Below are 26,938 nucleotides of genomic sequence, written 5' to 3'. Positions count from 1 at the left end.
AGAGCTCATCCAGTTATGTCAAAGTCTAAATAAATAATTCTTCAAAACTATCCTCTCTTCCTGTGCTCTGATTTTGTGCTTGCCAAGTCACTTCTGATTATAATTTGGTTTCCCATATTACTGATACAAAAAAGAGGATACCCTAGATGATAGATATTTTTTTTAAAAAACCTCAGAACTGGAAATATATATTTCTCCTCCTACCATAAATCAATACCAGAATGACAGTGTATTAAACTACAATGTTTCCCAGCCTTCTCTGGCAAGAATCACCTGGAGGTCTCGAGAGGAAGGCCTCCCACTAGCAGCCGTGAGGCTGTTCTTGAGGAAGGCTGATTCCAGCACAGTCATGGCTGCAGCTAGAAGGATTCCTGGACCAAGCGACCATGGTGTAGCAGCATTCTTTGAAAAACAACGACTGAGCCAGTGACCGTGTGGATGAAAGGCTCTTGGTGCTGCAGCAAGGAGTCAGTGCTGTGCCTCTGAGGCGGGAGAGCCAACTTCAGGAAACTGGTCAACAAGAGACCTCCCAACTCCATATAATATCAAACGGCAAAAATCTCCCAGAGATCTCCATCTCAATGCCAGCACCCAGCTTCACTCAACGACCAGCAAGCCACAGTGCTGGACACCCTATGCCAAACAACTAGCAAAACAGGAACACAACCCCACCCATTAGCAGAGAGGCTGCCTAAAATCATAATAAGTCCACAGACACCCCAAAACACACCACCAGACGTGGACCTGCCCACCAGAGAGACAAGATCCAGCCTCATCCACCAGAACACAGGCACTAGTCCCCTCCACCAGGAAGCCAACACAACCCACTGAACCAATCTTAGCCACTGGGGACAGACACCAAAAACAATGGTAATTACGAACCTGCAGCCTGCAAAAAGGAGACCCCAAACACAGTAAGATAAGCAAAATGAGAAGACAGATACAATAATATATATTAATATATATAATATTTGTATTATATTTGAGAACAGTATGGAGGTTCCTTAAAATACTACAAATAGAACTACCATATGACCCAGCAATCCCAGTACTGGGCATATACCCTGAGAAAACCATAATTCAAAAAGAGTCATGTACCAAAATGTTCATTGTAGCTCTATTTACAATAGCCCGGAGATGGAAACAACCTAAGTGCCCATCATCGGATGAATGGATAAAGAAGATGTGACACTTATATACAATGGAATATTATTCAGCCATAAAAAGAAATGAAATTGAGCTATTTGTAATGAGGTGGATAGACCTAGAGTCTGTCATACAGAGTGAAGTAAGTCAGAAAGAGAAAGACAAATACCATATGCTAACACATATATATGGAATTTAAGAAAAAAATGTCATGAAGAACCTAGGGGTAAGACAGGAATAAAGACACAGACCTACTAGAGTACGGACTTGAGGATATGGGGAGGTGGAAGGGTGATCTGTGACAAAGCGAGAGAGAGGCATGGACATATATACACTACCAAACGTAAGGTAGATAGCTAGTGGGAAGCAGTCGCATAGCACAGGGAGATCAGCTTGGTGCTTTGTGACCGCCTGGAGGGGTGGGATAGGGAGGGTGGGAGGGAGGGAGACGCAAGAGGGAAGAGATATGGGAACATAAGTATATGTATAACTGATTCACTTTGTTATAAAGCAGAAACTAAGACACCATTGCAAAGCAATTACACTCCAATAAAGATGTTAAAAAAAAAAAAGAATCACCTGGAGTGTGAGTTTAAAATACAGATCCCTAGACCCCCTCCTCTGGAGAATATGATTCACTGGGACAGGGATTGTGTATTTTAACAGTACCCCAGCTAGTTATTGTCAGAGGATGTGTGGAGAAAACCACTAAGGGAATACCTTTCCAGTTCCTTGGTTATTTTTCTGCATCTTCCAATTTTGTTTTTGGTTTGCGGAGTCCCTGATTTGAGGCTGATCACCTCTGAAGACTCTGGACTTCCTGCAAAGCTGAGGACTAAATCCAGGACTCTGCATGCTCATAACAACCCTTTTCAGGAAATTATTACTAACCTTATTTCACAGGTGGGAAAATTAAGGCTCATATTCACTTGGCCAATACCATGTATTTTGAGGGCACCCAAGTTATGCAAGATAAGCAGGAATCCTGGTTTCCTCTAGACTAGTGGTTCTTAAGGTTAGTTACACATTGGAACCTTGTGGAGAACTCTAAAAATATTCATGTTACAGCTCCACATAAGACTAATTTAATCAGAATCTCTAGGGGTAGAACCAGGCTTTCTTACTTTTTGAAAGCACTCTAGATGATTTTTCTGTGCAGACACTGTTGAGCACCACTGCCTAGATTATCAAGTCAATGATCTTCAGTATGATTATAAACTCAGATTATATTTCAGAGGTTTTACATATTTGTTTAGTGCTTATAGAGTATATTGTATATAATGTTCTCCTCAGTTCCTCCTTGGTTTCTTCACAAGTTATACCAGAAGATTATAATATAGGCAATATAGTAGTTTAGAGCAGCTGCAGGTCACATATGAAAGATCCAGAGGCAGTTCTGGAACTATGGTCTGCTTTCTATTACCTTAGCCTTTGTCTTTTTCACACACTGATATTCTTTATCTTTTTCTAGGATATAGACATCTCAGAAAATAATATATAAAAATGGTGTAAACCCTTTCTGTGAAGACATGAAGTCTATTTATTGGCCCCAAGATCAAAATTCCTGGTCTGATCCTACTGAAACCTGCCTCTACTATGCTCCTTACACTGTCCATTCTCCTATCTGAGTCTGCTCCTTGGGCCTGTCAAACTTTGCTCCCCTCAGCCCTGCTAGGATTCCGTTTCTGACTTCACCCAGAAACTCAAGCTTCTTTGCAACCTGTAACTTTCAGAATCATCCATAAGCTAACACTTGTGGAGCCCACTTTTCTCCTAATCACAGCCGTATCTCATAACTCCCTGGACTAAGGTCTTTGTTTTCATAGGATAGATTGAGGAACTGCATATCTTTATAGTCTAACATTTTGGTTCTCAATCTTGGCTCTATATCATAACCTCTTGGGGAGTTAAAAAAGAGAAAACAAAACACTAATGTGTGGGTCCCAGGGATTCTAATTTAATTGATTTTAGCGATGGCCTGTGCATTGGGATTTCTAAAAGCTGCCTGCATGATTCTAGTATGTAGTCAAGAATGAGAACCATTGATCTAGTATCTTAAATGGGGAAAATCAACTGAGAGCTACATGCAAGCAAAAATGCAACTTAATGTGGCATTTAGCTTATGAAGAAAAACAGAAAATGTCCAGTTTACATGTTTTTAAATTACAGCAGGAAAACAAAATATTTCAAGAAAACTAACATTTGTTGATGACCTATTCTGTGATGGGTACTGTATATACTGCTTCATTTCATCCTCTTTCAATCCTGTGAAGTAGTCTTATTTTCATTTTATACCTGAGGAATCTGAGGTGCAACTGGGCAACTGACTTCAAACATTTCTCCAAATCTATGTTTATCCCACTACACAACACTGCCTTTCAATAAACAATTATCAAATATTGAGAAAAACCATATACTCATTCCCATATAAAGCACTGAGAAGGATATTGCAGAATAAAATACAATCCCTTGTCTCAAGGGGGCCAATTCAGTTAAGGGACTATAATTAATGCAACTGTCAATGAACAGTAATATCTATGAAAAATCAGAGGAAGGGGAGAATATCAAGAGCTAGAGAAGCGAGGGAAGTTGTGATGGACTTTGGAGGAAAAGAAGGATTTGAATTGTAAGGAAAGCAGTTAGGGAATTCCAGGGGATGAAAACAATATCAGGTATGGAAGAGACAGAAATGAGCATGATGTGCTGAATTCAAATAATCTGTTCAACCAACACTAAACACCTCTGTGGCACCAAGCATCATGCTAGATTCTAGAGGTACAAGATTAATAAATTGGGCAGGTTGCTCACAAATCCAAGTGAGAAACAGACACATGAACAGAGGATTTCAATCTCATTTGGTAAAAGGTAAGACAAGTATGCTTAAGAGGTATGGGAATTCAATGAAGCAGAGGCATTTAGTACAATATGGGAGCCTGAAGAGGGCTACTGGAAGAGATGATGCCTTAGTTAAACTTGGAAAAATGAAAAATAGTTAACGGTTAAAAGAGTTGAGAAGAGTACTGTAGGCAGAGGAAATAGCATGAAAAGAACACAGAAGTGTTTACAGTAACTAGTTAAAATTTGGAATTGTTGCAGAATAAAATATAAGGGGATGAGATGGGAGAGGCAAAAGTATATCACATCAAAGAGACTTTTATATTATGCTAAGGAGCCTAGATTTTTATTCTGTGGGCTGGGAAACCTTGAAGTGGTTTAAGTAGTAAGTAACATGGTCAGCTGTGTGTTTTAGAGAAATCTCTCCTCTAACTGCAATATGGAGGGTAATTTTAAGAGGAGCAAGCCTGGAAGTAAGGAGACCACAGTTACATAAGGCAAGAGATGAGGAGGGCATGGGCTAGAAAGGTCACAGTAGGGGTAGAGAGAAGCAGGGATATTGGTGAAATACTTACCATTAAAACAGACAAAATTTAATGACTGAGTGAATGTGGGAGATAAGGGAGAAGGAGGAATCTAGAGAAGTCTAAAATACCTCTCAGCATAGTTTGGTGACTGAGTGGGTGGTGATCCTAACTGAAATTGGAACTTCATAAGGAAGCACTATTTTAGGAGGTGGGAGAATAAGCATTGGTGAGTTTGAATTTGGACACACAGAGTCTGATATATCTGTGAGATTTTCATGTAAAGGTGTCCAATAGGCAGTTAGATATGGGAATTTGAAAGGCAGAAGATAGGTTAATTTTGGAGAAGTCAGGGGATGGGGGTTAGTTAAGACAATCAGAGTGGGTGAGATGTCCTGAGGATAATGTATGGGTGGGCATAGCAACACCAACATAATGATAAAAACCCTGGAGAGCACCACTCTTTAAACTAGATGGTAGAGGAGGAGGGGGACCATGAAAGATCAAGAAGTAAAGGACAAAGTTGTAAGGATGAACAGGAGAGACTGATGTCAAAGGAGGAAAGTTTAGTGAATGGAGTAAAGATGGCCATTGGATTTAGAAATTTAGAAGTCACAATAACCCCGTGAGGGACAGTTTCAGTGGAACGGTACAGTGGTGGTGTGGAGGGCTGGGGGAATGTGTGTCAACAAATGGTAATGAGTTGAGGAGTGAATATCAGTAAAGACAGTTAAGAGTATATTTGAAAAACAAAAACAACAACACAACCAAAAAAAACCTGGCAAAGAAGAGAAGGGGAAAGTGTAGTAGTTAAAGGGAAACTCAAGGTTAAGGGATTATTTGGTTAAGGCAAGATACTTGGTATGCACATTTGATGGCCACATTTTTCTTGATGAAATAAGGAATAAGCTTGCCTGAATGTTGTGAGGAGGGGGAGTGTTGAACAGTAGAAGAGAGTCCTGGAGAGTGGTGTAGGCTTAAAAATCACTGCTGAAAGGAAAGTGAAGGAAAAGGAAAAGTATTAAGTAGGACTAAAAGGCCACAGAGATTGGATACTAAGACTCTGTAGAGGCACCCAATCTCTAGCCTTATATAATTCTCCATAGCATCACTCAGTGTTCTGAATGTAAAAGTAGAACAAGTGGACTGTGGAATTGATCCTGGGTTGAAATCTTGCTACTAGGTAGTGAGAGAATAACAATGAGGTATAAGTAAAGCCTTCCAGAAGGTGTTTACAGCATTAAACTGTGAGATGATGGTAGTGGAAATGCAATGGAACGATAAAGGAAGAAGAAACAGTTCTAAAAAGACCTGATAAGACTGTGGACGGATAGGAGATAGGGAAATTTAGTCAAAGATGCCCTCAAAGATTCAAGTGTGGGTGACTAATAAATAGTGGTACTACTGGCAAAGAAAGAAAACTTGGTAAATTTAAGGTGGTTTTAGGGAAGATTATTAATTCAGTTTTAGATATGCTGAGTTACAGGTGAAGGTGAGACATCTAAGTGCAATAATGGGGCTAGAAATTAGTAAAATAAACAAAACAAATACAGTAAATTAAAAATACATACATATTTTATTTCCATATTGTTATGGTAGCCATTCCTGTGCTAATAAGATCTGGACTGAATGAGGGACATGAAGAGAGCAGTAAGAATGATGAAGAAAAAGGGAAAGAGATTAGATATAGTAGAAACATATATAAACCATAGCAGACAGAAAAGACGGCAGAGACAGAAAGAAGGGAGAAAATGGGTGAAGAGTGAATATAGTTAAAGTGGCACAGGTTAAGCTGTTTTTGTCTTACCGCTTGCTCACTTATAATATGGGCTTCTGCTGTAGCTGTTCTTTGCAATTCTCATTTGCTACTTTAAATTCTTCAGCTATTTTTTTAATCCTCAAATGTTTACTGTTATCAAAATGAAATAGTCAAGGCAGGGTTGAAAATCTGTTCTTTGAGCTTCATCTTCAGAGGCTAGTATAAAATGACTTCAAAGACTGGATTAAATTATGCTGATGATCAGCACTCGCCTCCCCAGCCAGATAAAAATTTCACCAAAATCCTTCTCTCAATCTAATAACCTTGAAACTTCAGAGTGCTAAAATGACCCTCCTTTCAGAAGTGACCAAAGTGCACACATTTCTCATGGCTGAAACACTTCTCAGTTCCAATTTACCTAATGCCACAAACTAGAAGTCACTTATTTCAGATCACCCTCAGCGTAGCGATGGGAAAAATACCCTAACAAGTGGAAGTCTGTCATTTCTCCAAACATCTACGACTTTCAGAAGCCCTACCACTTCTATTTCTACACTTGCCTAAATCAACGTTCTTTAAAATCCTAGATAAAAATACAGATCTCTATGTAACTTTTGGGGACATGTTGAATCACATTAAGCAGAAAACTTAATAGTACAAACACAGGGTTAGCACTCAATAAATAAAGGTTAATAGTTCACTGATTCATATATTAAACTAATCTCTATTGAGGTAGGCCTACTCTGTGCCAGTTTCTATCTCTAGTACTGGAAATACAGATGAGTTATATGAAGTCCCTTCCCTCAAAGACCTTACATTCTAGTGGGAGATAAAGACACAGGGAGAGATAATTAGATATTCAGGTTAAGGAAGCACAGAATATAAGCCTTGAAGGAAGTGAAAAGGCTTGAAAGAAGTTAAATGAGTAGGAGTTGGTCAAGAGAAGAGGGACATGAAGATGTTCTAGGCAAAATGGCAGCATGAAGGGCACAGAGACAAGAAATGGGGTAATGGTTTCTGGAAACCATAAGCAGTTTGTAGATTCTGACCCACATAAATCATAGCAGGAAGTAGCAGGGAATAAGCCTGGAGAAGGAGATAGGGACAAGAGGGTAGAGAGCTATGAAGCTTAGATTTTTATCCTTAGAAAATAGAGAAATAAGGACTTTTAAGCAGGGGAATGACATGAAAAGACGTACACTTTAGATGAAACACTCTAGTGGTTAAACTGAGGGTAGATCTGGGGAGACAAAACTGATGGCAAGGAGAGTAGTTAGAGGTTGTGGCAATATTCTAGAACAATGCTTCTCAAAATTTATTGTGAGTACAAATCACCTAAGCATCTTGTTAAAATGCAGATTCTGATTCAGTAGGTCTGCAGTGAGGCCTGAGATTATTTTTTCTAACAAGCTCCCAAGTGATGTTTATAATGCTGGCCACAAACCACACTTTGAGTAGCAAAACTCTAGAAAAGATGTTGAGGGCCTGAACTAGTATGGGAAAAGCATGGCTGGAGAAAAGGCAACAGTAAGATTCAGGAGGTAAAACAGTCATGGCTTGGTGCCTCATTAGATATAGGAAGTGAAGTAGATGGTGCTGCGGGATTTACAATTAACTACAGGTTTCTACTTTGAATGACTGAGTGGATTTGAAATGGCTATGAGGTATACAGGTGAAGAGGTAGCTGCTCTTTGAATATATGAATCTAAAGCTTTGCAGAAAGGTCATAAGCATACAGATGACAGATGAAATCAGAGGAACGGATTAGATCATGTTATAGATTAAGGTCAAGAATGGAACCATGGGAACGTCTACATTTAGACAATGAATTTAAAAAAGAGCCCCCAAAGAAAACAGAAAATAAATAGAAACACGGGAAAAGAACAATAGCATAAGGAGTTACTAATGACAAAGAATAGAGCTTCAAGGAGGGAGTAATGAACATTTTCACATTAAGCAAAAAGGTCTAGTAAGGAAAGAATTGAAAAATAATGGTGAGTAGAGGAAAAGTGGGTGGAGAAGAGAATATGAAAAGGGAATAAAAATACTAGTAGTGAGATGGTGCCTGTGGGGGAAAAATGAAAAAACATATGGTTAGAAGAGCAAGTGGATCACTCCAGTCAGGATCAGAATCTTTATTGCACCTGAATTCTTGCCACTCTTTCTCAGCTCTTTTGTTCATCCTCTCTCCTTCCCACTGCTATCAATCTAAATCATATACTTCCTCTATAAAGATTTTCTGAACCATGATGTTTGGCTTCTCTGGTTACCAAAAATATGTACACAAAAATCCATGTCTGCAGCCTCTTGCAATGAAGTATTATTAACCCAATTAGTTATACACTTGCCCCTTCAGGGAAAATAGTATATCTTCATTTGTATTCCCAAGAATAACTAGCCTAGCAACTAAGAGACACTTAAGTCATACTTAGTGACCGAATGATATAACTACATGATACTAATTTAAAATACTTCCTTATGTACCTATGATATAACATGAAACCGTGGTAATACCTATATTTTATTAGTAAGTGTCATCTAAACCTTTCTGGGTCTCATTTTCTAGAAAACCAACAGACAGACCTATATGGACTCAAAAGTCCTTATCGAAAATTCTATGATCCCATGAGTATTATAAACCTTGTATTCAGTAAAAGCAAAATAGTATATACATAAGCCAGATATGTTTAATAAAATATAAACTTTCTAAGAAAGAGATTTGAGATAATTTTACTATTTACCATTTGCATCTGATTTTGCTGGAAGAGGTTTCTCTCTTATCTTGTCTACAAACTTCTTCTTAGCTTCATTTCTTTTGTGTTTTTTCCCAACATAATGTTGTTGGGCCATTAATGGACCATTAAAGGAAGCAGGACAGAGCTTACAATACTTGTTTGGATTATTCAAATCCAAAGCACTGCTGGAAGAGGAAGGCGTAGTCTCGTCTTTAATCCCACCTGGAGGAGGCTTGACAACAAGGGGCTTCAGAAAAGTTGACTCAGCAGAAGTAGTAATAGGCACACCTGCTGAAATAGTCATAATGAAAAGTGATCAACATGTGTCCAGCTATTAGAGCTGCATTCATTATAAAGTATTAGGGAAAGTTAGAGTTTTTTTAAAACCTACTATCTCTGGACTTTTTCCATATAGGGCTGTTGGATAAAGGTACTCAGGCTAAAACGAATTTCCTTCTGTGAGAATAGAAATTTGAATACAAGTCTGTCACCAAGTTTCTCCAACAAAGATACAGGAAAGAATATTCAGCATTAGGCATGTATTTCAAATGAATTTTATTCATCTGAAAAATCAATAAAGGCATAAGAGATGTCTTAGGATGGTTCTTGAAATTAGTGAGGGTAAAAGAGATGGTACCAACTTCTAAGTTGGTGTCTTTCTTGAGTAGCAAAGTAAATCACCTATTCAGTCCAGATTTGTGGTGTCTGTATCAAAATAAAATTTATGCAGTTGTTTAAGGCTATAAAAGTATGTTTCCACATTTACAGTTATTTCAGATCTCTTTCATTTAGTCTCCTCTCTGAGCCCAAATTTATGAATTTTGGGGACTAAAGATAAGGCTTTACAAGATGCTTTCTCTTGTAGGGCACACTGATTCTGTCCCTCTTGACTGACAGACAGAAAAACAAATATACAAAAATTAGAGAGACTAGAATAAATTTAAAAATAATTCTGGTTTCATTTATTAAGAAAACTATATGTTTTAATGCTGATGAGGCCTACACTATGAGTTGGAAATTAATGTTGGTAAAATTTCCATGCTAGACATGCTTTATTCCTAAAGTGTTGAAGCTAGTGAGAATGTGGTAAATTATTTATTCCAGAGAATTGATCATCTTATTTTTTGTTCTGGCACACATTTTCAAAATACAGGCACATTTTCAAAATACAGGCTGGGTTTTCCGGGTGTACTCTGCCACTTCAGGTCAGAAGTGAGATCTGTGGGTCAGTTCTCTCATGCGCTGGCGGCCCAACATCACTGGAAGGAGGAAACAGCAATGTTTTACAGTTCTCTGTATCTTTGGCATCTAACATAAAATAAGTACTCAATAACTGCTGATTGATAATGCTAGTAGTACCTTTTCTTTATATTCATAGGAAGAAAGAAATGAGCAATCCGGTAGAAGAAGATTCCATACCTTTTTTTTTTTGGCTATAGTTATAGTCAGAAAATGCTGCAACATAACTATATTATGGTGAAGACATTGGTCTGAACACACACTATGAGGTAATGTTTTGGAAAGTACTAAAGCAAAAAAAGAAGAATGAGATAGATGCCAAGGGGAAGAAGTAAGAAGGAGCTAAGACTTTATAATTTGATTAGAAACTGGAGAGTTCAGGTTGCTTATTGTTCTTTCTGTATAGCAACATAGCAAATAACTTGCTTTTATTTGGATTTAATAAACTGAAAAGGAGAGGTCACAACATTTCTTAAAATTCAGCTAGCAATTATGATCTCTATATTAAATTACAAGGATACAGAAAGAGATTAACCAGGCAGAAGAAGAACCAAGTTACTGTGGCAGAGTAAAAGTCTCTCCAATAAAAAATGGATGGCAGAGATGGGAAAAAATTATAGAGAGACCCTGTATTGAAGTTAAAGAGTGAATGTCATCTTACCCATCTCTGGCTGAAATCCTGATGGAGATACCTGATCATGCTCCTCCATTAATTGCTTCAGTTTTTTAGCATGGAATTTCCCCACATAGTGAGACTGAGCAACAACTGGGGAGCTAAAAATCATGTTGCAGAGATCACAAAATTTGTTTCTGTCCACTACTTCACTCCTATGCATCTGAAATAAGCACAATCTTGTTAGAAAGATTCAATAACTCAAACTTTCGAATTACAACATCAACAAAGGACACTCACCTGAAAATTCCTAACATCCATCTTCATTTTCTTACCAGGCACTTCATTTTGTTCCCCATGCATTTGAAAATAAAACCTAACATTTTGATCATGTTTTTCACTCTAAAAAATATATATATAATATGACTTTGTTTATTCAATAACAGAGGTACCCCAAATTTACACCTCTTCAAATTTGAGGACAGTACCCGTGAATTGAAATATATTTAATGTGTACCAAGTTTACGAAAAGGCTTCACATGCTTTCAAATCTCTAAATCTCAATTAAAATGAAAATAATGCTGTAATTTAGAGTCCAATAACTTCTACGTTTTTGTTTTTGACAGAGACTCCTAGATTTTTTTGCCTAATATCAAACTTATTCTTCTTCCTTAGTTACACATCTTAGGCAATATACCCAGCTAAAAGACTGCATGTTCCAGCCTCTCTTTCAGCAAGACGTAATCTTGTGACTCTATTCTGGCCAATAAGATGTAATCTGAAATGCTGGGTAGAACTTCTGGGAAGCCTCCTAAAAGGATGGAGGATGAACCCTTCTTCTAACCTTCTTCCCTCCTGCTTCTGGAATTAAGATTTAAAGGTCATCTGGGACTATGGGGGATCTTGAGGACAGAGGCTAGTTCATCAGAGTAGAAAGAGAGAAAATGCCTAGATCTCTGATAACGTTATGGAGCTGTCACATCAGCCCTGTACTGCTTACCTCTAAAATTCTTTTATGTGAGGAAATTAACTCTTCTAGGTTAGGCACATTAGAAAAATCTCTGAACAAATGTAGAACAAAATACATAATAATGAAAATGTTGGTGTAAATAGAAGGGAAACTAACATTCCTGAACATATACTGTGAGGCAACTACTTACCCTCTCTCTACAGCATTTTAAATTGTGAAATATATATATATAGAAAAGCACAGGAAATAATATAGCTGAAGTACATACCCACTGTCCAGTTTTAACAGATATTATTAACATTTTTCTATATTTGTTTCAGATCTCCTTTTCAAAAGAGGTGAAATTTTACACATACAGTCCTATCTCCTCATGCCAACAATCCCTCCCCTCCTCCCGATAGGTAACCACTATCTTAAAGTTGGTCTATATCATTTCCTCTATGCCTCTCTTCTTTTACTAGATATGCATGTACCCATAAACAGTATTATGTACTACTGTCATTTTTTTAATTTTATGAAAATGAAATCAGTCTATTCATATCCTTTTCAACTTTTTATAACTCAATATTATGTAAGATTTGCCCATATTGATACATATAGCTCTAGTTCATTCATATTACATGCTGCATAATATTCCACTCCATATGCTACCCATCAAGTTACCTACTGAAGGCAGTTATGTTTCTGTTTATTTTGCTATCACAAGCATTTCTGCACTGAACATATGTAAATATATCTCCTAATATAATGTCCAAGAGTTTCTTTAAAGTAGACACCTAGATATGGACTATTTGGCTTATAAGGTATGAGGGTTTTCAGCTTTAATAGGTATTATAAAATTTCTCTCCAAAGATGTTGAAGCAAGCAACTATATTCCAATAAAAAATAATTTAAAAAAAGATGTTGAAGCAGTTTACAACTCCAAATGTAGCATATATGAGTGATTTGTCTTCCTATATTCTCCTGAAGTGTTAAGTGCTATTAGATTTCAATTTTTGCGAACATGATGGTTTTGATAAGATAGTTCATTATCACTTTAACTTGCATTTCCCATATGATCACTTCTGAAGTTAAGTATCTCTTCTATAGCCTGTTTATAACACTTTCCCATTTTTCTATTGGGTTGTTTCTTGTTCTAATTGATATATAGTTCTTTATATATTCTAGATACTAATCGTTTGTTAGTTATATCGGTTATAAATAGCACTCAATCTGTGGCTTGTCTTTTAACTTTATAATGAGTTTTTTGTCATATAAATTTTCCCTACCAGGTATCATGGCATATTTTAAAGCTATACTAATAAGGTGAAATTATTATAGAGACAGGCAAACAAAGCAATACAATAGAACATAATAACATTATAAATATATATATAAATTAACTTATGATAGAGATGCCACTACAAATCAGTGAGGCAAGGATGGACTGTTTAAATAAATATTGCTGGGATACCTGGTTATCTGTATGGAAAATAATGTTACCACCCTCCATATGTGAAAATCAATACCAGATGGATCAAACATTTTAACCTAAAAAATAAAGCTTTTAAAAGTATTAGAAGAAAATAGAAATATCTATATGACAAAAGAACAAAGAATGGTTTCTTAAACATGTAAGTATAAATACAAAAGGAAATATTAATAAGTGCAACCTCATTAAAATTCAAATCTTCTGCAGTACTGTCCTATTTTACATGAACAATAAATACTATGCTGAGATAGTCTGACGCTATTAACCAAGCTGTATACTAAAGAGAAAAAAAATCCCCTTTTCAAGTAGGATATTTGCACAGAAGTGCTTTCAAATATATGGAAAGTCATGTATAGTTTTGATTTGATTATTTAACAAGCTTAAGTACCAAACTTACAGATGGCACTGAAATTTAAATTTAAAAATATGCTACAACATTACATAACATAATGCCTTATAGCCATTAAACTATTACAGAAAAGTAAAACGATGTAATGATAAGACAAAGTGTTCAGAATATGTTCTTATATGAAAAAGCAAGTGCAAAACAACATACAATTCTCTTTTGTAAAAATATGTCTGTGTGTTTAGAAAGCATACTGGAATCATATAAACAGAAGTTAATTAAATGATGCTTACTTACAAGCAACAGAATTATGATTGATTCATATTTTCTTATATTTTTGTATATTTTCTACACTGAATAGTACTTCATAAGCCCATAAAAGTGATTTTTCAAATTTAAATTCAAATGGCTCCAACCACAGTTATCACAGAGCCCCTTTATTACATGTCTCTCTTTATTAACTCTAAATCTTTCAGCTTTGGGGTCCCAGGATATGCTAGGCACAATCACATATCTGATTTCACTTAATTCTCACAAGTATAGTAAGAGAGATCTTACGCCCCCATTTTGCAGGCTCAAGAAACATGCTCAGAGAGGTAAAGTGATTTGCCCAGGGTTTCACAACAATGGTGGAGTTAAGACTTGAATCTACGTCCTCTCAATCCACAGCCAACACAATTTCGCTATCTGTAATTACAGTAATTGAATCCCAATCAACATAAGGACTGAAATATAGTTGCCAATAAGATTAGCAATGGGCAAAACAAGATGAGGTGTTTAAAAAAGTAGAACTGGCATTATATTTCTTTTAAGTAAATGTATCTAGTACTTTTGTTAACAAGGATACCAGATATGAAAATAAATCCAATAGTTCATAATATGATGTAGAAATGGGAGACAACACTAAAAGAAAGGAAAGAACACTGGATATGAAATTAGAAGAAATCATTTTTAAGCTTAGTCATGCCAAGATTAGCTATGCAGAATCACTATCCCTCTGGGTTTCAGTTTTCTAATCAATAAACTAAAGAAGTAAGAACATTATACATTCCTCTTTTAACTCTAGAATTCTATGGTACTGTGCTTAAAAACATGTAGCTAAATTAAGTGCAAGACGAGTTCATTTTGTTTTTATCCTTCATTTACTGTAAAGGAAAACTCTGGAGTTCAATAATATCCCTTGATTCACATTAACTGTTTCCTACACAAGCTTTATAAAACTTCCCTTATATTTACTACAAGGACATGAAGGATATAGTGGCTTCATAGATACAAATGGAGGCAGAATGATGTGAAGAAAAGAAAACATGCTTTGGAGTCAAAAAGGCTAAGTTTAAACCCAAATTCTCCAAACTTAAGCTAGTAAGTTACTGTCCCTCTCTGAGCCAGGCTCCTCATCCATCAAAGGGAAATAATACACAGGATTCTCATAAGAATCAAAAACAGATAATATATGAAGTTTATCTGTTATATTTAAAAACCTATTTTAGATTCTATTCCCAGTATTTTTAACCTACCTCATAATGTGAAATCCTCTGTGATTCAAACTGCAGCACCACTCCACATATATTACAAAAATTATCTGTAAAAAGTTCAGTCTTTTCCTGTTCTTTCCAAGTCATATCTATGAATAAAATAAAGGGTAATGAGACTATATATCACATAAATGAATATTTAGAAGTATCATTTTCATTCTTCAACTACATATTGTTTCATATACCACCTCAAACCTGAGTGCTTGTGAGGCTACAGTAAAAGCTTTTTGCTTATTGAGTATGCAATTTAATATGAGCATAATAAATATGCCTCTAATGTAGGATATAGCAAGTGTTATTTATTTAACATGATAAGCCTAGGCAATACCATTCCAAATTAAAAGTTATGGGGGTACCAGTAACTTCATGAGCTTCGTAGACTGATTTGGGGCACCAATAATGAGCAGCAGGATTAAAAAACCAAGCCTTGGAATTTGTGTTTTACAGTAGACAATCCTTAAAAAGGCATTGTTATAAGACTGTCACTTATCTGGAGCTATGGTTCCAATGTTATCTAAAAATCACACGGAACCACAAAAAAATTTTGCCCATAGTAGGCAAACATTTTCCATTGTTGTACGAACATTAGCACATTCATCTGGCCAAACAAGTCTCACAGAAGCCGCCAAAGATATAAAGTAATGTTCATATAATAACATCTAGAAGTGTTATTTCTAAATGTTTCTCACTGTAATAAATAACACATGCCAAAATTTTCTGAATTTACACTTGAGGTCCACACTTCTATCTAAACTTCTTAACAGCTCAATGTATTCCCCCCAAATTTATTAGTGCATCTATAAGGTATAAATCACAAAACATCAAAATTTTGTTTGCTATTTGGCTATTTAAATGAATAAGCTGATACCACACATACTTTCACAGAGAAAGGCCAATGATATATTAAATGGATAAAAAGTTGTAGAACAATAAATACAATACATCCATTTCCAACACTAACAAAAATTAAATATACATCACATATAAAAAATATGGAAAGATATAAATTAAATTTAAAAGTGATTAACTTTGGGAAGCGGGGCTAGAAAAGGAAGAAAGGGAGAAAATTTAACATTTTATTTTCTGTACAACTGTTTTCTTTCAATTTTTGCAAGAATTATGTAGGACTTTCTATTTAAAAACCTTTAGAGGTATTTATTTTAAAAGTTATGTTGGATATCTACAACTAAGCTTTGTTTTCAGTACCACTGTATGGATTAAAATGCTTACTTAAATTGCATGCTCAAGATAATAATAACTGTAACCAGGAACATGTCAAAAACAAGTTGATGAACACTTAAAAATTTATCCCTATAATATATAGTATCCTCTCTGAATTATTTTTAGGTTGTTTTAAAATATATGATTTCTCTAACTTTGACTCTTAAAGTCAGCAAGGTAGAGAGTTTAACTAAAATGTATTTCAGGACTTGCCTTGTTTCAGAATTAACTACTATATGCAATCTGAACATAGTGATAAGATATTGAGCTTCCTATTGAATTCTTTAATAATAAGTAAATATTATCATTTGGTGGCAATATAACTTGTTACAGAGGAAAAGTTTCCATTAAGAAGACAAAAGGAAACTACTAATTTAGAGGTTCAACAGTTCCTAAAATTTAACACTCATTTCTTTCCTAGATCAACCTTTAATTCCAGATTTCCCCACTTCTAATAGTCAAAGTTTGACACTGACACTCAAGTTGGGAAATATGATGGCTAAATATTTTAACCTAGCCTTTCATTACTGGTGACCCAGATAAATTTCCATGAAGTCCATGAAGTTACTGGTACCCCTACAACTTTTCCTTTAGAATGGTATTGCCTAGACTTATTGCCTTTGACTCATTTTCTCAAACAAGATCTTGGTCTGTTTTTCTTTATTAAATGGCATAATATTCCAGACTCAAAATCTCAGCCATTCTGCTCCCCAGAAAATCACTGTTTCATGTCAATTCTAGCTTATAACATTATCTGATATCCATCTCTTCCTTTTAATTCCCCATAACACTACCCAAGTTCAGGCCCTCAATGTCTTGCACATCATTTAGCTTTATTGGTATTTACTGAGGTTAGTTTCAAAGTACTATGGTACACATTTTGGAAAGAGATAAGAAAAAATAAAGAGCACTTATTGAAGGCCCTCTATGTGTAAACAAGATAATAGCTTACCCCTTTAGTTCTTTAAATAAGTCTGCAAGGTAAGTGATATTTGCCACATTCTGAAGGTTAGGAAATTAGGATTCACTGAAATCGAAATAACTTGTCACATGTGTTATTTGGTGGAGCGGAACTTTGTTTTACCTTGACTTTTTTCCATTATAAATACATGACTGTTCCACATGTTGGAAATGACACAGCAAGTGAATAACTCCTAATCTCAAGGAATTTATAATTTAGTAAGGAAGATGTGTGTAGAAAGAACCATGGGGACTTCACTGGTGGTCCAGTGGTGAGGACTCTACACTCCCAATGCAGGGGCCTGGGTTCAATCCCTGGTGGGGGAACTGGATCCCACATTCCGCAACTAAGAGTTCGCATACCACAACTGAAAAATCCTGCATGCCGCAAAGAAGATCCTGCAGGCCGCAACTAAAGATTCTGCGTGCAGCAACGAAGATCCCGCAGGCCACAACTAAAGATCCCCGTGCCGCAACTAAGACCCGGTGCAGTTAAATTAATTAATTAATTATTTTTAAAAAGAACTATGATTCCAAGATCAAAATGTCATAAGTGATATAAGACATAAGGTACAGTGGGTTCCTGCTGAGGAGTTTGGGAAAAGCTTTCTAGAGGTAAACAGGTATTGAACTAAGCTTTAAAAGATGAATAAAATTCAGATAAAAAGAGTGGAGAAAAGGTACCTGGGGATACACAAGAATATGAAACACAATAATTGAAAGCTTGGAATGAGGCCAAATCATAATTGGCTTCATCAGGGCATTTGGACTTAATTCTGCATTCAACAAAGGAAAAGAAGTGATTAAAAAGGGATATGAGAGGAGCTTCAAGATGACGGAAGATTAAGATGCGGAGATCACCTTCCTCCCCACAAATACATCAGAAATACATCTACATGTGGAACAACTCCTACAGAACACCTACTGAACGCTGGCAGAACACCTCAGACCTCCCAAAAGGCAAGAAACTGCCCACGTACCTGGGTAGGGCAAGAGAAAAGAGAAAAAACAGAGATAAAAGAATAGGCACGGGACCTGCACCACTGGGAGGGAGCTGTGAAGGAGGAAAGTTTTCCAAACACTAGGAAGGTCCTTCCCGGACAGAGACTGCAGGTGGTGGAGGGGGGCAGCTTCGGAGCCACGGAGGAGAGTGCATCAACAGGGGTGCGGAGATGAGCATGAGACGCTAAGGCTGCTACTGCAGCAACCAAGAAGCCTGTATGCAAGCACAGGTCACTATCACCTCCCCTACCTGGAGCCTGTGCAGCCCGCCACTGCCAGGGTCCCGTGATCCACGGACAACTTCCCCAGGAGAACGCACGGCACGCCTCAGGCTGGTGCAAGGTCACGGGGGTCTCTGCCGCCACAGGCTCACCCCACATCTGTACCCCTACCTCCCCCCCGGCCTGAGTGAGCCAGAGCCCCCGAATCAGCTGCTCCTTTAACCCTGTCCTGTCTGAGTGAAGAACAGAAGCCTTCAGGAGACCTACACACAGATGCGGGGCCAAATCCAAACCTGAACCCCGGGAGCTGTGCAAACAAAGAAGAGAAAGGGAAATCTCTCCCAGCAGCCTCAGGAGCAGTGCATTAAATCTCCACAATCAACTTGATGTACCCTGCATCTGTGGAATACCTGAATAGACAACGAATCATCCCAAATTGAGGAGGTGGACTTTGGGAGCAATGATATGTATATTTTTCTCCCTTTTTCTCTTTTTGTGAGTGTTTATGTGTATGCTTCTGTGTGTGATTATTGTCTGTACAGCTTTGCTTTTTCCATTTACCCTAGGGTTCTGTCTGTCCGTCTTTTTTTTTTATTACTTAAATTTTTTTTTCTTAATAATTATTTTTTTAATTTATTTTATTTCAGGTTTTAATTTTTTATTTATTTTACTTTATTTTATTTTATCTTCTTCTTTCTCTCTTTCTTTTCTCCCTTTTATTCTGAGCTGCGTGGAGGACAGGCTCTTGGTGCTCCAGCCAGGCGTCAGCGCTGGGCCACTGAGGTGGGAGAGCCAAGTTCAAGACACTGGTCCAAAAGAGACCTCCCAGCTTCACATAATATCAAATGGCAAAAATCTCCCAGAGATCTCCATCTCAACGAAAAAAACCCAGCTCCATTCAATGACTAGCAAGCTACAGTGCTGGACAACCTGTGCCAAACAACTAGCAAGACACGAACACAACCCCATCCATTAGCACAGAAGCTGCCTAAAATCATAATAAGGCCACAGAAACCCCAAAACACACCACCAGATGTGGAACTGCCCACCAGACAGAGAAGATCCAGCCTCATCCACCAGAACACAGGCACGAGTCCCCTCCACCAGGAAGCCTACACAACCCACTGAGTCAACATTAGCCACTGGGGACAGATACCAAAAACAATGGAAACTACGACCTGCAGCCTACGAAAAGGACACCCCAAACACAGTAAGTTAAGCAAAATGAAAAGACAGAGAAACACACAGCAGATGAAGGAGCAAGGTAAAAACCCACCAGACCTAACAAATGAAGAGGAAATAGGCAGTCTACCTGAAAAGGAATTCAGAAAAATGATAGCAAAGATGATCCAAAATATCGGAAATAGAATGGAGAATATACAAGAAACATTTAACAAGGACCTAGAAGAACTAAAGAGCAAACAAACAGTGATGAACAACAAAATAAATGAAATTAAAAATTCTCTAGAAGGGATCAATAGCAGAATAACTGAGGCAGAAGCACGGATAAGTGACCTGGAAGATAAAATAGTGGAAATAACTACTGCAGAGCACAATAAAGAATAAAGAATGAAAAGAACTGAGGACAGTCTCAGAGACCTCTGGGACAACATTAAGGGCACCAACATTCGAATTATATGGGTCCCAGAAGAAGAAGAGGAAAACAAAGGTACTGAGAAAATATTTGAAGAGATTATAGTTGAAAACTTCCCTATTATGGGAAAGGAAATAGATAATTAAGTCCAGGAAGCACAGAGAGTAACATACAGGATAAACCCAAGGAGTAGTAACACACCAAGACACATATTAATCAAACTATCAAAAACTGAATACAAAGAACAAATATAAAAAGCAGCAAGGGAAAAACAACAAATAACACATAAGGGAATCCCCAAAAAGTTAAAAGCTGATCTTTCAGCAGAAGCTCTGCAAGCCAGAAGGGAGAGTCAGGACATATACAAAGTGATGAAGGAGAAAAACCTACAACCAAGATTACTCTACCCAGCAAGGATCTCATCAGAATGACTGAGAAATTAAAACCTTTACAGACAAGCAAAAGCTAACAGAATTCAGCACCACCAAACCAGCTTTACAACAAATGCTAAAGGAACTCCTCTAGGCAGGAAACAAAACAGAAGGAAAAGACCTACAATAATAAACACAAAACAATTAAGAAAGTGGTAATAGGAACTTACATATCACTAATTACCTTAAATGTAAATAGATTAAATGCTGCCACCAAAAGACATAGATTGGCTGAATGGATACAAAAACAAGACCCATATATATGCTGTCTAAAAGTGACCCACTTCAGACCTAGGGACACATACAGACTGAAAGTGAGGGGATGGAAAAGGATATTCCATGCAAATGGAAATCAAAAGAAATCTGGAGTAGCAATTCTCAAATTAGACAAAATAGACTTTAAAACAAAGACTATTACAAGAGACAAAGAAGTACACTACATTATGATCAAGGGATCAATCTAAGAAGAAGATATAACAATTGTAAATATTTATGCACCCTACATAGGAGCACCTCAATACATAAGGCAAATACTAACAGCTGTAAAAGGGGAAATCGACAGTAACACAATCATAATAGGGGACTTTAACACCCCTCTTTCACCAATGGACAGATCATCCAAAATGAAAATAAATAAGGAAACACAAGCTTTAAATGATACATTAAACAAGATGGACTTAATTGATATTTATAGGACATTCCATCCCAAAACAACAGAATACACATTCTTCTCAAGTGCTCATGGAACATTCTACAGGACAGGTCATATCTTGGGTCACAAAGCAAGCCTTGATAAATTTAGGAAAATTGAAATTGTATCAAGTACCTTTTCCAACCACAACGGTATGAAACTAGATATCAATTTCAGGAAAAAATCTGTAAGAAAAACAAACACATGGAGGCTAAACAACACACTACTTAATAAACAAGAGATCACTGAAGATATCAAAGAGGAAATCAAACAATACCTAGAAACAAATGACAATGAAAACACGACGACCCAAAACCTATGGGATGCAGCAAAAGCAGTTCTAAGAGGGAAGTTTATAGCAATACAATCCTACTTTAAGAAACAAGAAACATCTCAAATAAAAAACCTAACCTTACACCTAAAGCAATTAGAGAAAGTAGAACAAAAAAACCCCAAAGTTACCAGAAGGAAAGAAATCATAAAGATCAGATCAGAAATAAATTAAAAAAGAAATGAAGGAAACGATAGCAAAGATCAATAAAACTAAAAGCCAGTTCTTGAGGAGATAAAAAAGTGGATAAACCATTAGCCACACTTATCAAGAGAAAAAGGGAGAAGACTCAAATCAATAGAATTAGAAATGAAAAAGGAGAAGTAACAACTGACACTGCAGAAATACAAAGGATCATGCGAGATTACTACAAGCAACTATATGCCAATAAAATGGACATCCTGGAAGAAATGGATAAATTCTTTGAAATGCACAACCTTCCGAGACTGAACAAGGAAGAAATAGAAAATATGAACAGACCAATCACAAGCACTGAAATTGAAACTGTGATTAAAAATCTTCCAACAGGGGCTTCCCTGGTGGCGCAGTGGTTGAGAGTCCGCCTGCCGATGCAGGGGACATGGGTTCGTGCCCCAGTCCAGGAAAATCCCACATGCCGCGAAGTGGCTAGGCCCATGAGCCATGGCCACTAAGCCTGCGCGTCCGGAGCCTGTGCTCCGCAACGGGAGAGGCCACAAGAGTGAGAGGCCCACATACTGCAAAAAAAAAAAAAAAATCTTCCAACAAAAAAAGCCCAAGACCAGATGGCTTCACAGGCAAATTCTATCAAACATTTAGAAAAGAGCTAACACCTATCCTTCTCAAACTCTTCCAAAATATAGCAGAGGGAGGAACACTCCCAAACTCATTCTATGAGGCCACCATCACTGTGATACCAAAACCAGACAAAGATGTCAAAAAGAAAGAAAACCATAGGCCAATATCACTGATGAACATAGATGCAAAAATCCTCAACAGAATACTAGCAAACAGAATCCAACAGCACATTAAAAGGATCATACACCATGATCAACTGGGGTTTATCTCAAGAATGCAAGGATTCTTCAATATACGCAAATCAATCAACGTGATACACCATATTAACAAATTGAAGGAGAAAAACCATATGATCCTCTCAATCGATGCAGAGAAAACTTTTGACATAATTCAACACCCATTTATGATAAAAACCCTCCAGAAAGTTGGCATAGTGGGAACATTTCTCAACATAATAAAGGCCATATATGACAAACCCACAGCCAACATCGTCCTCAATGCTGAAAAACTGAAAGCATTTCCACTAAGATCAGGAACAAGACAAGGTTGCCCACTCTCACCACTCTTACTCAACATAGTTTTGGAAGTTTTAGCCACAGCAATCAGAGAAGAAAAGGAAATAAAAGGAATCCAAATTGCAAAAGAAGTAAAGCTGTCACTGTTTGCAGATGACATGATACTATAAATAGAGAATCCTAAAGATGCTACCAGAAAACTCTGAGAGCTAATCAATTAATTTGGTTAAGTACTAGGATAGAAAATTAATGCACAGAAATCTCTGCATTCCTATACACTAATGATGAAAATCTTAAAGAGAAATTAAGAAAACACTCCCATTTACCACTGCAACAAAAAGAATAAAATATCTAGGAATAAAGCTACCTAAGGAGACAAAAGACCTGTATGCAGAAAATTGTAAGACACTGATGAAAAAAATTAAAGTTGATATAAATAGATGGAGAGATATACCATGTTCTTGGATTGGAAAAATCAACATTATGAAAATGACTCTACTACCCAAAGAAATCTACAGATTCAATGCAATCCCTATCAAACTATCACTGGCATTTTTCACAGAACTAGAACAAAAAATTTCACAATTTGTATGGAAACATAAAAGACCCAGAATAGCCAAAGCAATCTTGAGAAAGAAAAACCAGGCTGGAGGAATCAGGCTCTCTGACTTCAGACTATTCTACAAAGCTACAGTAATCAAGACAGTATGGTACTGGCACAGAAACAGAAATATAGATCAAAGGAACAGGATAGAAAGCCCAGAGGTAAACCCACGCACATATGGTCACCTTATCTTTGATAAAGGAGGCAAGAATATAGAGTGGAGAAAAGACAGCCTCTTCTACAAGTGGGGCTGGGAAAACTGGGCAGCTACATGTAAAAGAATGAAATTAGAACACTCCCTAACACCATACACAAAAATAAACTCAAAATGGATTAAAGATCTAAATGTAAGGCCAGAGACTATCAAACTCTTAGAGGAAAACACAGGCAGAACACTCTATGACATAAATCACAGCAAGATCCTTTTTGACCCACGTCCTAGAGAAATGAAAATAAAAACAAAAATAAACAAATTGGAGCTAATGAAACTTAAAAGCTTTTGCACAGCAAAGGAAACCATTAAGAAGATGAAAAGACAACCGTCAGAATGAGAGAAAATATTTGCAAATGAAGCAACTGACAAAGGATTAATCTCCAAAATTTACAAGCAGCTCATGCAGCTCAATATCAAAAAATCAAACAACCCAGTCCAAAAATGGGCAGAAGACCTAAATAGACATTTCTTCAAAGAAGATATACAGATTGCCAACAAACACATGAAAGAATGCTCATCATCATTAATCATTAGAGAAATGCAAATCAAAACTACAATGAGATATCATCTCAGACTGGTCAGAATGTCCATCATTAAAAAATGTACAAACAATAAATGCTGGAGAGGGTGTGGAGAAAAGGGAACCCTCTTGCACTTTGGTGGGAGTGTAAATTCATACAGCCACTATGGAGAACAGTATGGAGGTTCCTTAAAAAACTAAAAATATAACTACCATACGACCCAGGAATCCTACTACTGAGCATATACCCTGAGAAAACCATAATTCAAAAAGAGTCATGTACCAAAATGTTCACTGCAGCACTATTTACAATAGCCAGGTCATGGAAGCAACCTAAATGCCCATCGACAGATGAACAGATAAAGAAGTTGTGGTACATATATACAATGGAATATTTCTCAGCCATAAAAAAGAACGAAACTGAGTCATTTGTTGAGATGTGGATGGACCTAGCGACTGTCATACAGAGTGAAGTAAGTCAGAAAAACAAATATTGTATATTAACGCATGTATGTGAAAATGGTACAGATGAACCAGTTTGCAGGGCAGAAGTTCAGACACAGATGTAGAGAACAGACGTGTGGACACCAAGGGGGGAAAACCAAGGTGGGGTGGGGATGGTTGTGTGAATTGGGTGATTGTGATTGACATGTATACACTGATGTGTATAAAATTGATGACTAATAAGAACCTGCAGTATAAAAAAAACAAAGAAAAACAACTAATACTAAACTTCCTTTGGGTTATTTGTATGGAAATACATTAATATAAATGTTTCAGACTACATGAAATTTCTAAAAATCTTATATGTTCTGGTATAATGTTATATGTCATAATTCTAGTTATTACTTTAAAATGTATATTTCAGAAATAACTAAATATCCTTGTCAATTGCATTAATATGAACTTTCATCAAATCTTTAACCGTGGTCATTTTTACGTCTTTTGTCATTTACAGACAGTTCTGGGTGTACTCTGATGCTTTCACAAAAATGTTCCTATAAAAGGGTTTCATCTTCAAGGTGTTCATGGAAAAGACTCTGACAAGTACAGGTTTCTGGTAACTGAGTATACTGCTGAACTGAATGAATAAGCATTTTCAAAACTCTAATGGAAAACTGGTGAATTCATAAAGTGCTAACAAAAGATCAAGATAAAAAAAATTAATTACATGGGACTCAGTGAACTGATGAGGATGATTATAATTTTTGTGACCTTTTGTTTGAATAAAAGAAAAATCCCACAGGGACTCAGAGGCAAAAAATATAGAAATCAATTTTCACTGCAAAGTAAGGAGCTGTTACAGTGGAGGATTACTGGACTGAATGGCAATATTATGAAATAGTATGAGTATGTTTCGTGTTTGGTAATTGCAATCATTGTTGCTTTTGTTGTGGTTATCCATTTACAATGCTTGGTGTCAGTTTATTTATCTCTTGTAAAAATAAAATACAATGAAAAATAAAACCTATGATTTTGATTTTAAAATTTTAATTATTTTGCCCTTTTTATAAAATCTTCAGTTTATGAGCGAATGAATGTATGTTTCATAGTAGTTTAAAATACTTTATGTGACACTGGAAGATTGTCTCAATTTGGAAAGCAAAGCAATTATGCCAGTAGGTACTCAATCAATGACAAATGTTGTTTATTAGATAACTGCTAAGAATATATTTTATAAATTAACCCATATAATGCTTTATCAGTATTACACTCTGATGATTGTTAAATATGCCAACAACTTCAAGTGTTAAATAAATTGCTTCAGTCTGGAAAAAAATTAATTCTAACAGTTGGTTAATTATTCTTCCTTAGTACTAACATTAGATATATAATATAATGTGTTTTAGTGTGCCTATAGTATTTGAAACACCATGGGCAAAGTACAGATTTACAATAAACGATGGTGGAGCCTTGATAGTTTAGGAGTCTGGCTAGTTACCCTTAAAACTGCTTTTTCCCCAATTATTTTTTTATTTTATAATTTTACTATCAAGCACTACTATTGGGCTCTATAATATAGCTGTGTCTAGTGCGCCTGTATATTCTGGGCACTGAACCAAGTGCCTGGCACAGGTGCATGTGAGCCTGTGCACGCGCGCACACACACAGGTGTTCAATAAATGATTCCTGAACAAATGAAGGAAAGGCTATTAACTAGGTTTTCTTATGCTGCACTTGAACTTACTGAATAACATCAAGACAAAGGAAAGTCTTGTTAGGTAATGGCTGTGCAAACAGATCATTAACTAAATTAAATGCCAGCATGTCCTCCAATCTAAAAGAGAATCCATTTAATAATTTCTTTTTCTTAAAAGGAAGAGGAAAATAAACAAGAGGGTTTTTGTTTATTTTTGTTTTGATTTTTACTATGATCACATGGCAACATCAATACTGGATGAAAATTCAGTTTTGAGCCATTAAACATTTTTGAAAAACTTCACTGAATGAAATATGAAGGGTCCCTCAAACTCTCATGACTCCACTTGCCATGAATTTGGGGTAGGTATGTGCTTTTTTCATGTGTGTTCACTTGGCATTTCTTTTATTTGTTGATTGTTTTTATGTTGATTGCCCAATTTCCCACTTGTAACCTTTCAGAGTTTCTAATCTTCCCTGCTTGGCAATCTCTAATCTCCACTGATATTTGCTCATTACCAACCCCAAGACAGATGAAATCCTCC

The 26,938-nt window shown here is 36.6% G+C and overlaps 1 protein-coding gene across 6 annotated transcripts in view; it reads right to left on the bottom strand.

The window, feature by feature from the left end:
- ZMAT1 (zinc finger matrin-type 1) overlaps positions 1-26,938 on the bottom strand; it is a 156,239-nt gene that overhangs the window by 4,900 nt on the left and 124,401 nt on the right. For 4 of the 6 annotated variants that reach the window (XM_067722628.1, XM_067722629.1, XM_067722624.1 and 1 more), the window contains 3 exons: positions 15,156-15,262; positions 10,900-11,074; positions 9,006-9,290 (listed from right to left, as the gene is read on the bottom strand). In XM_067722628.1, coding sequence (XP_067578729.1) covers positions 9,006-9,290; positions 10,900-11,074; positions 15,156-15,260 — 565 coding nt within the window. In that variant the 5' untranslated portion in view covers positions 15,261-15,262. Of the gene's footprint in view, positions 1-9,005; positions 9,291-10,899; positions 11,075-11,151; positions 11,254-15,155; positions 15,263-26,938 lie in introns of all 6 variants that reach the window. The other 2 variants (XM_067722630.1, XM_067722625.1) reach the window with 2 other exon arrangements.

Source organism: Pseudorca crassidens, chromosome X (genome assembly GCF_039906515.1).
Source record: "Pseudorca crassidens isolate mPseCra1 chromosome X, mPseCra1.hap1, whole genome shotgun sequence".
In the NCBI taxonomy this organism is placed as follows: domain Eukaryota; kingdom Metazoa; phylum Chordata; class Mammalia; order Artiodactyla; family Delphinidae; genus Pseudorca; species Pseudorca crassidens.
The sequence above is the reverse complement of the archived record's forward strand: the minus strand, read 5'-3'. Positions and strand labels throughout refer to the sequence as shown.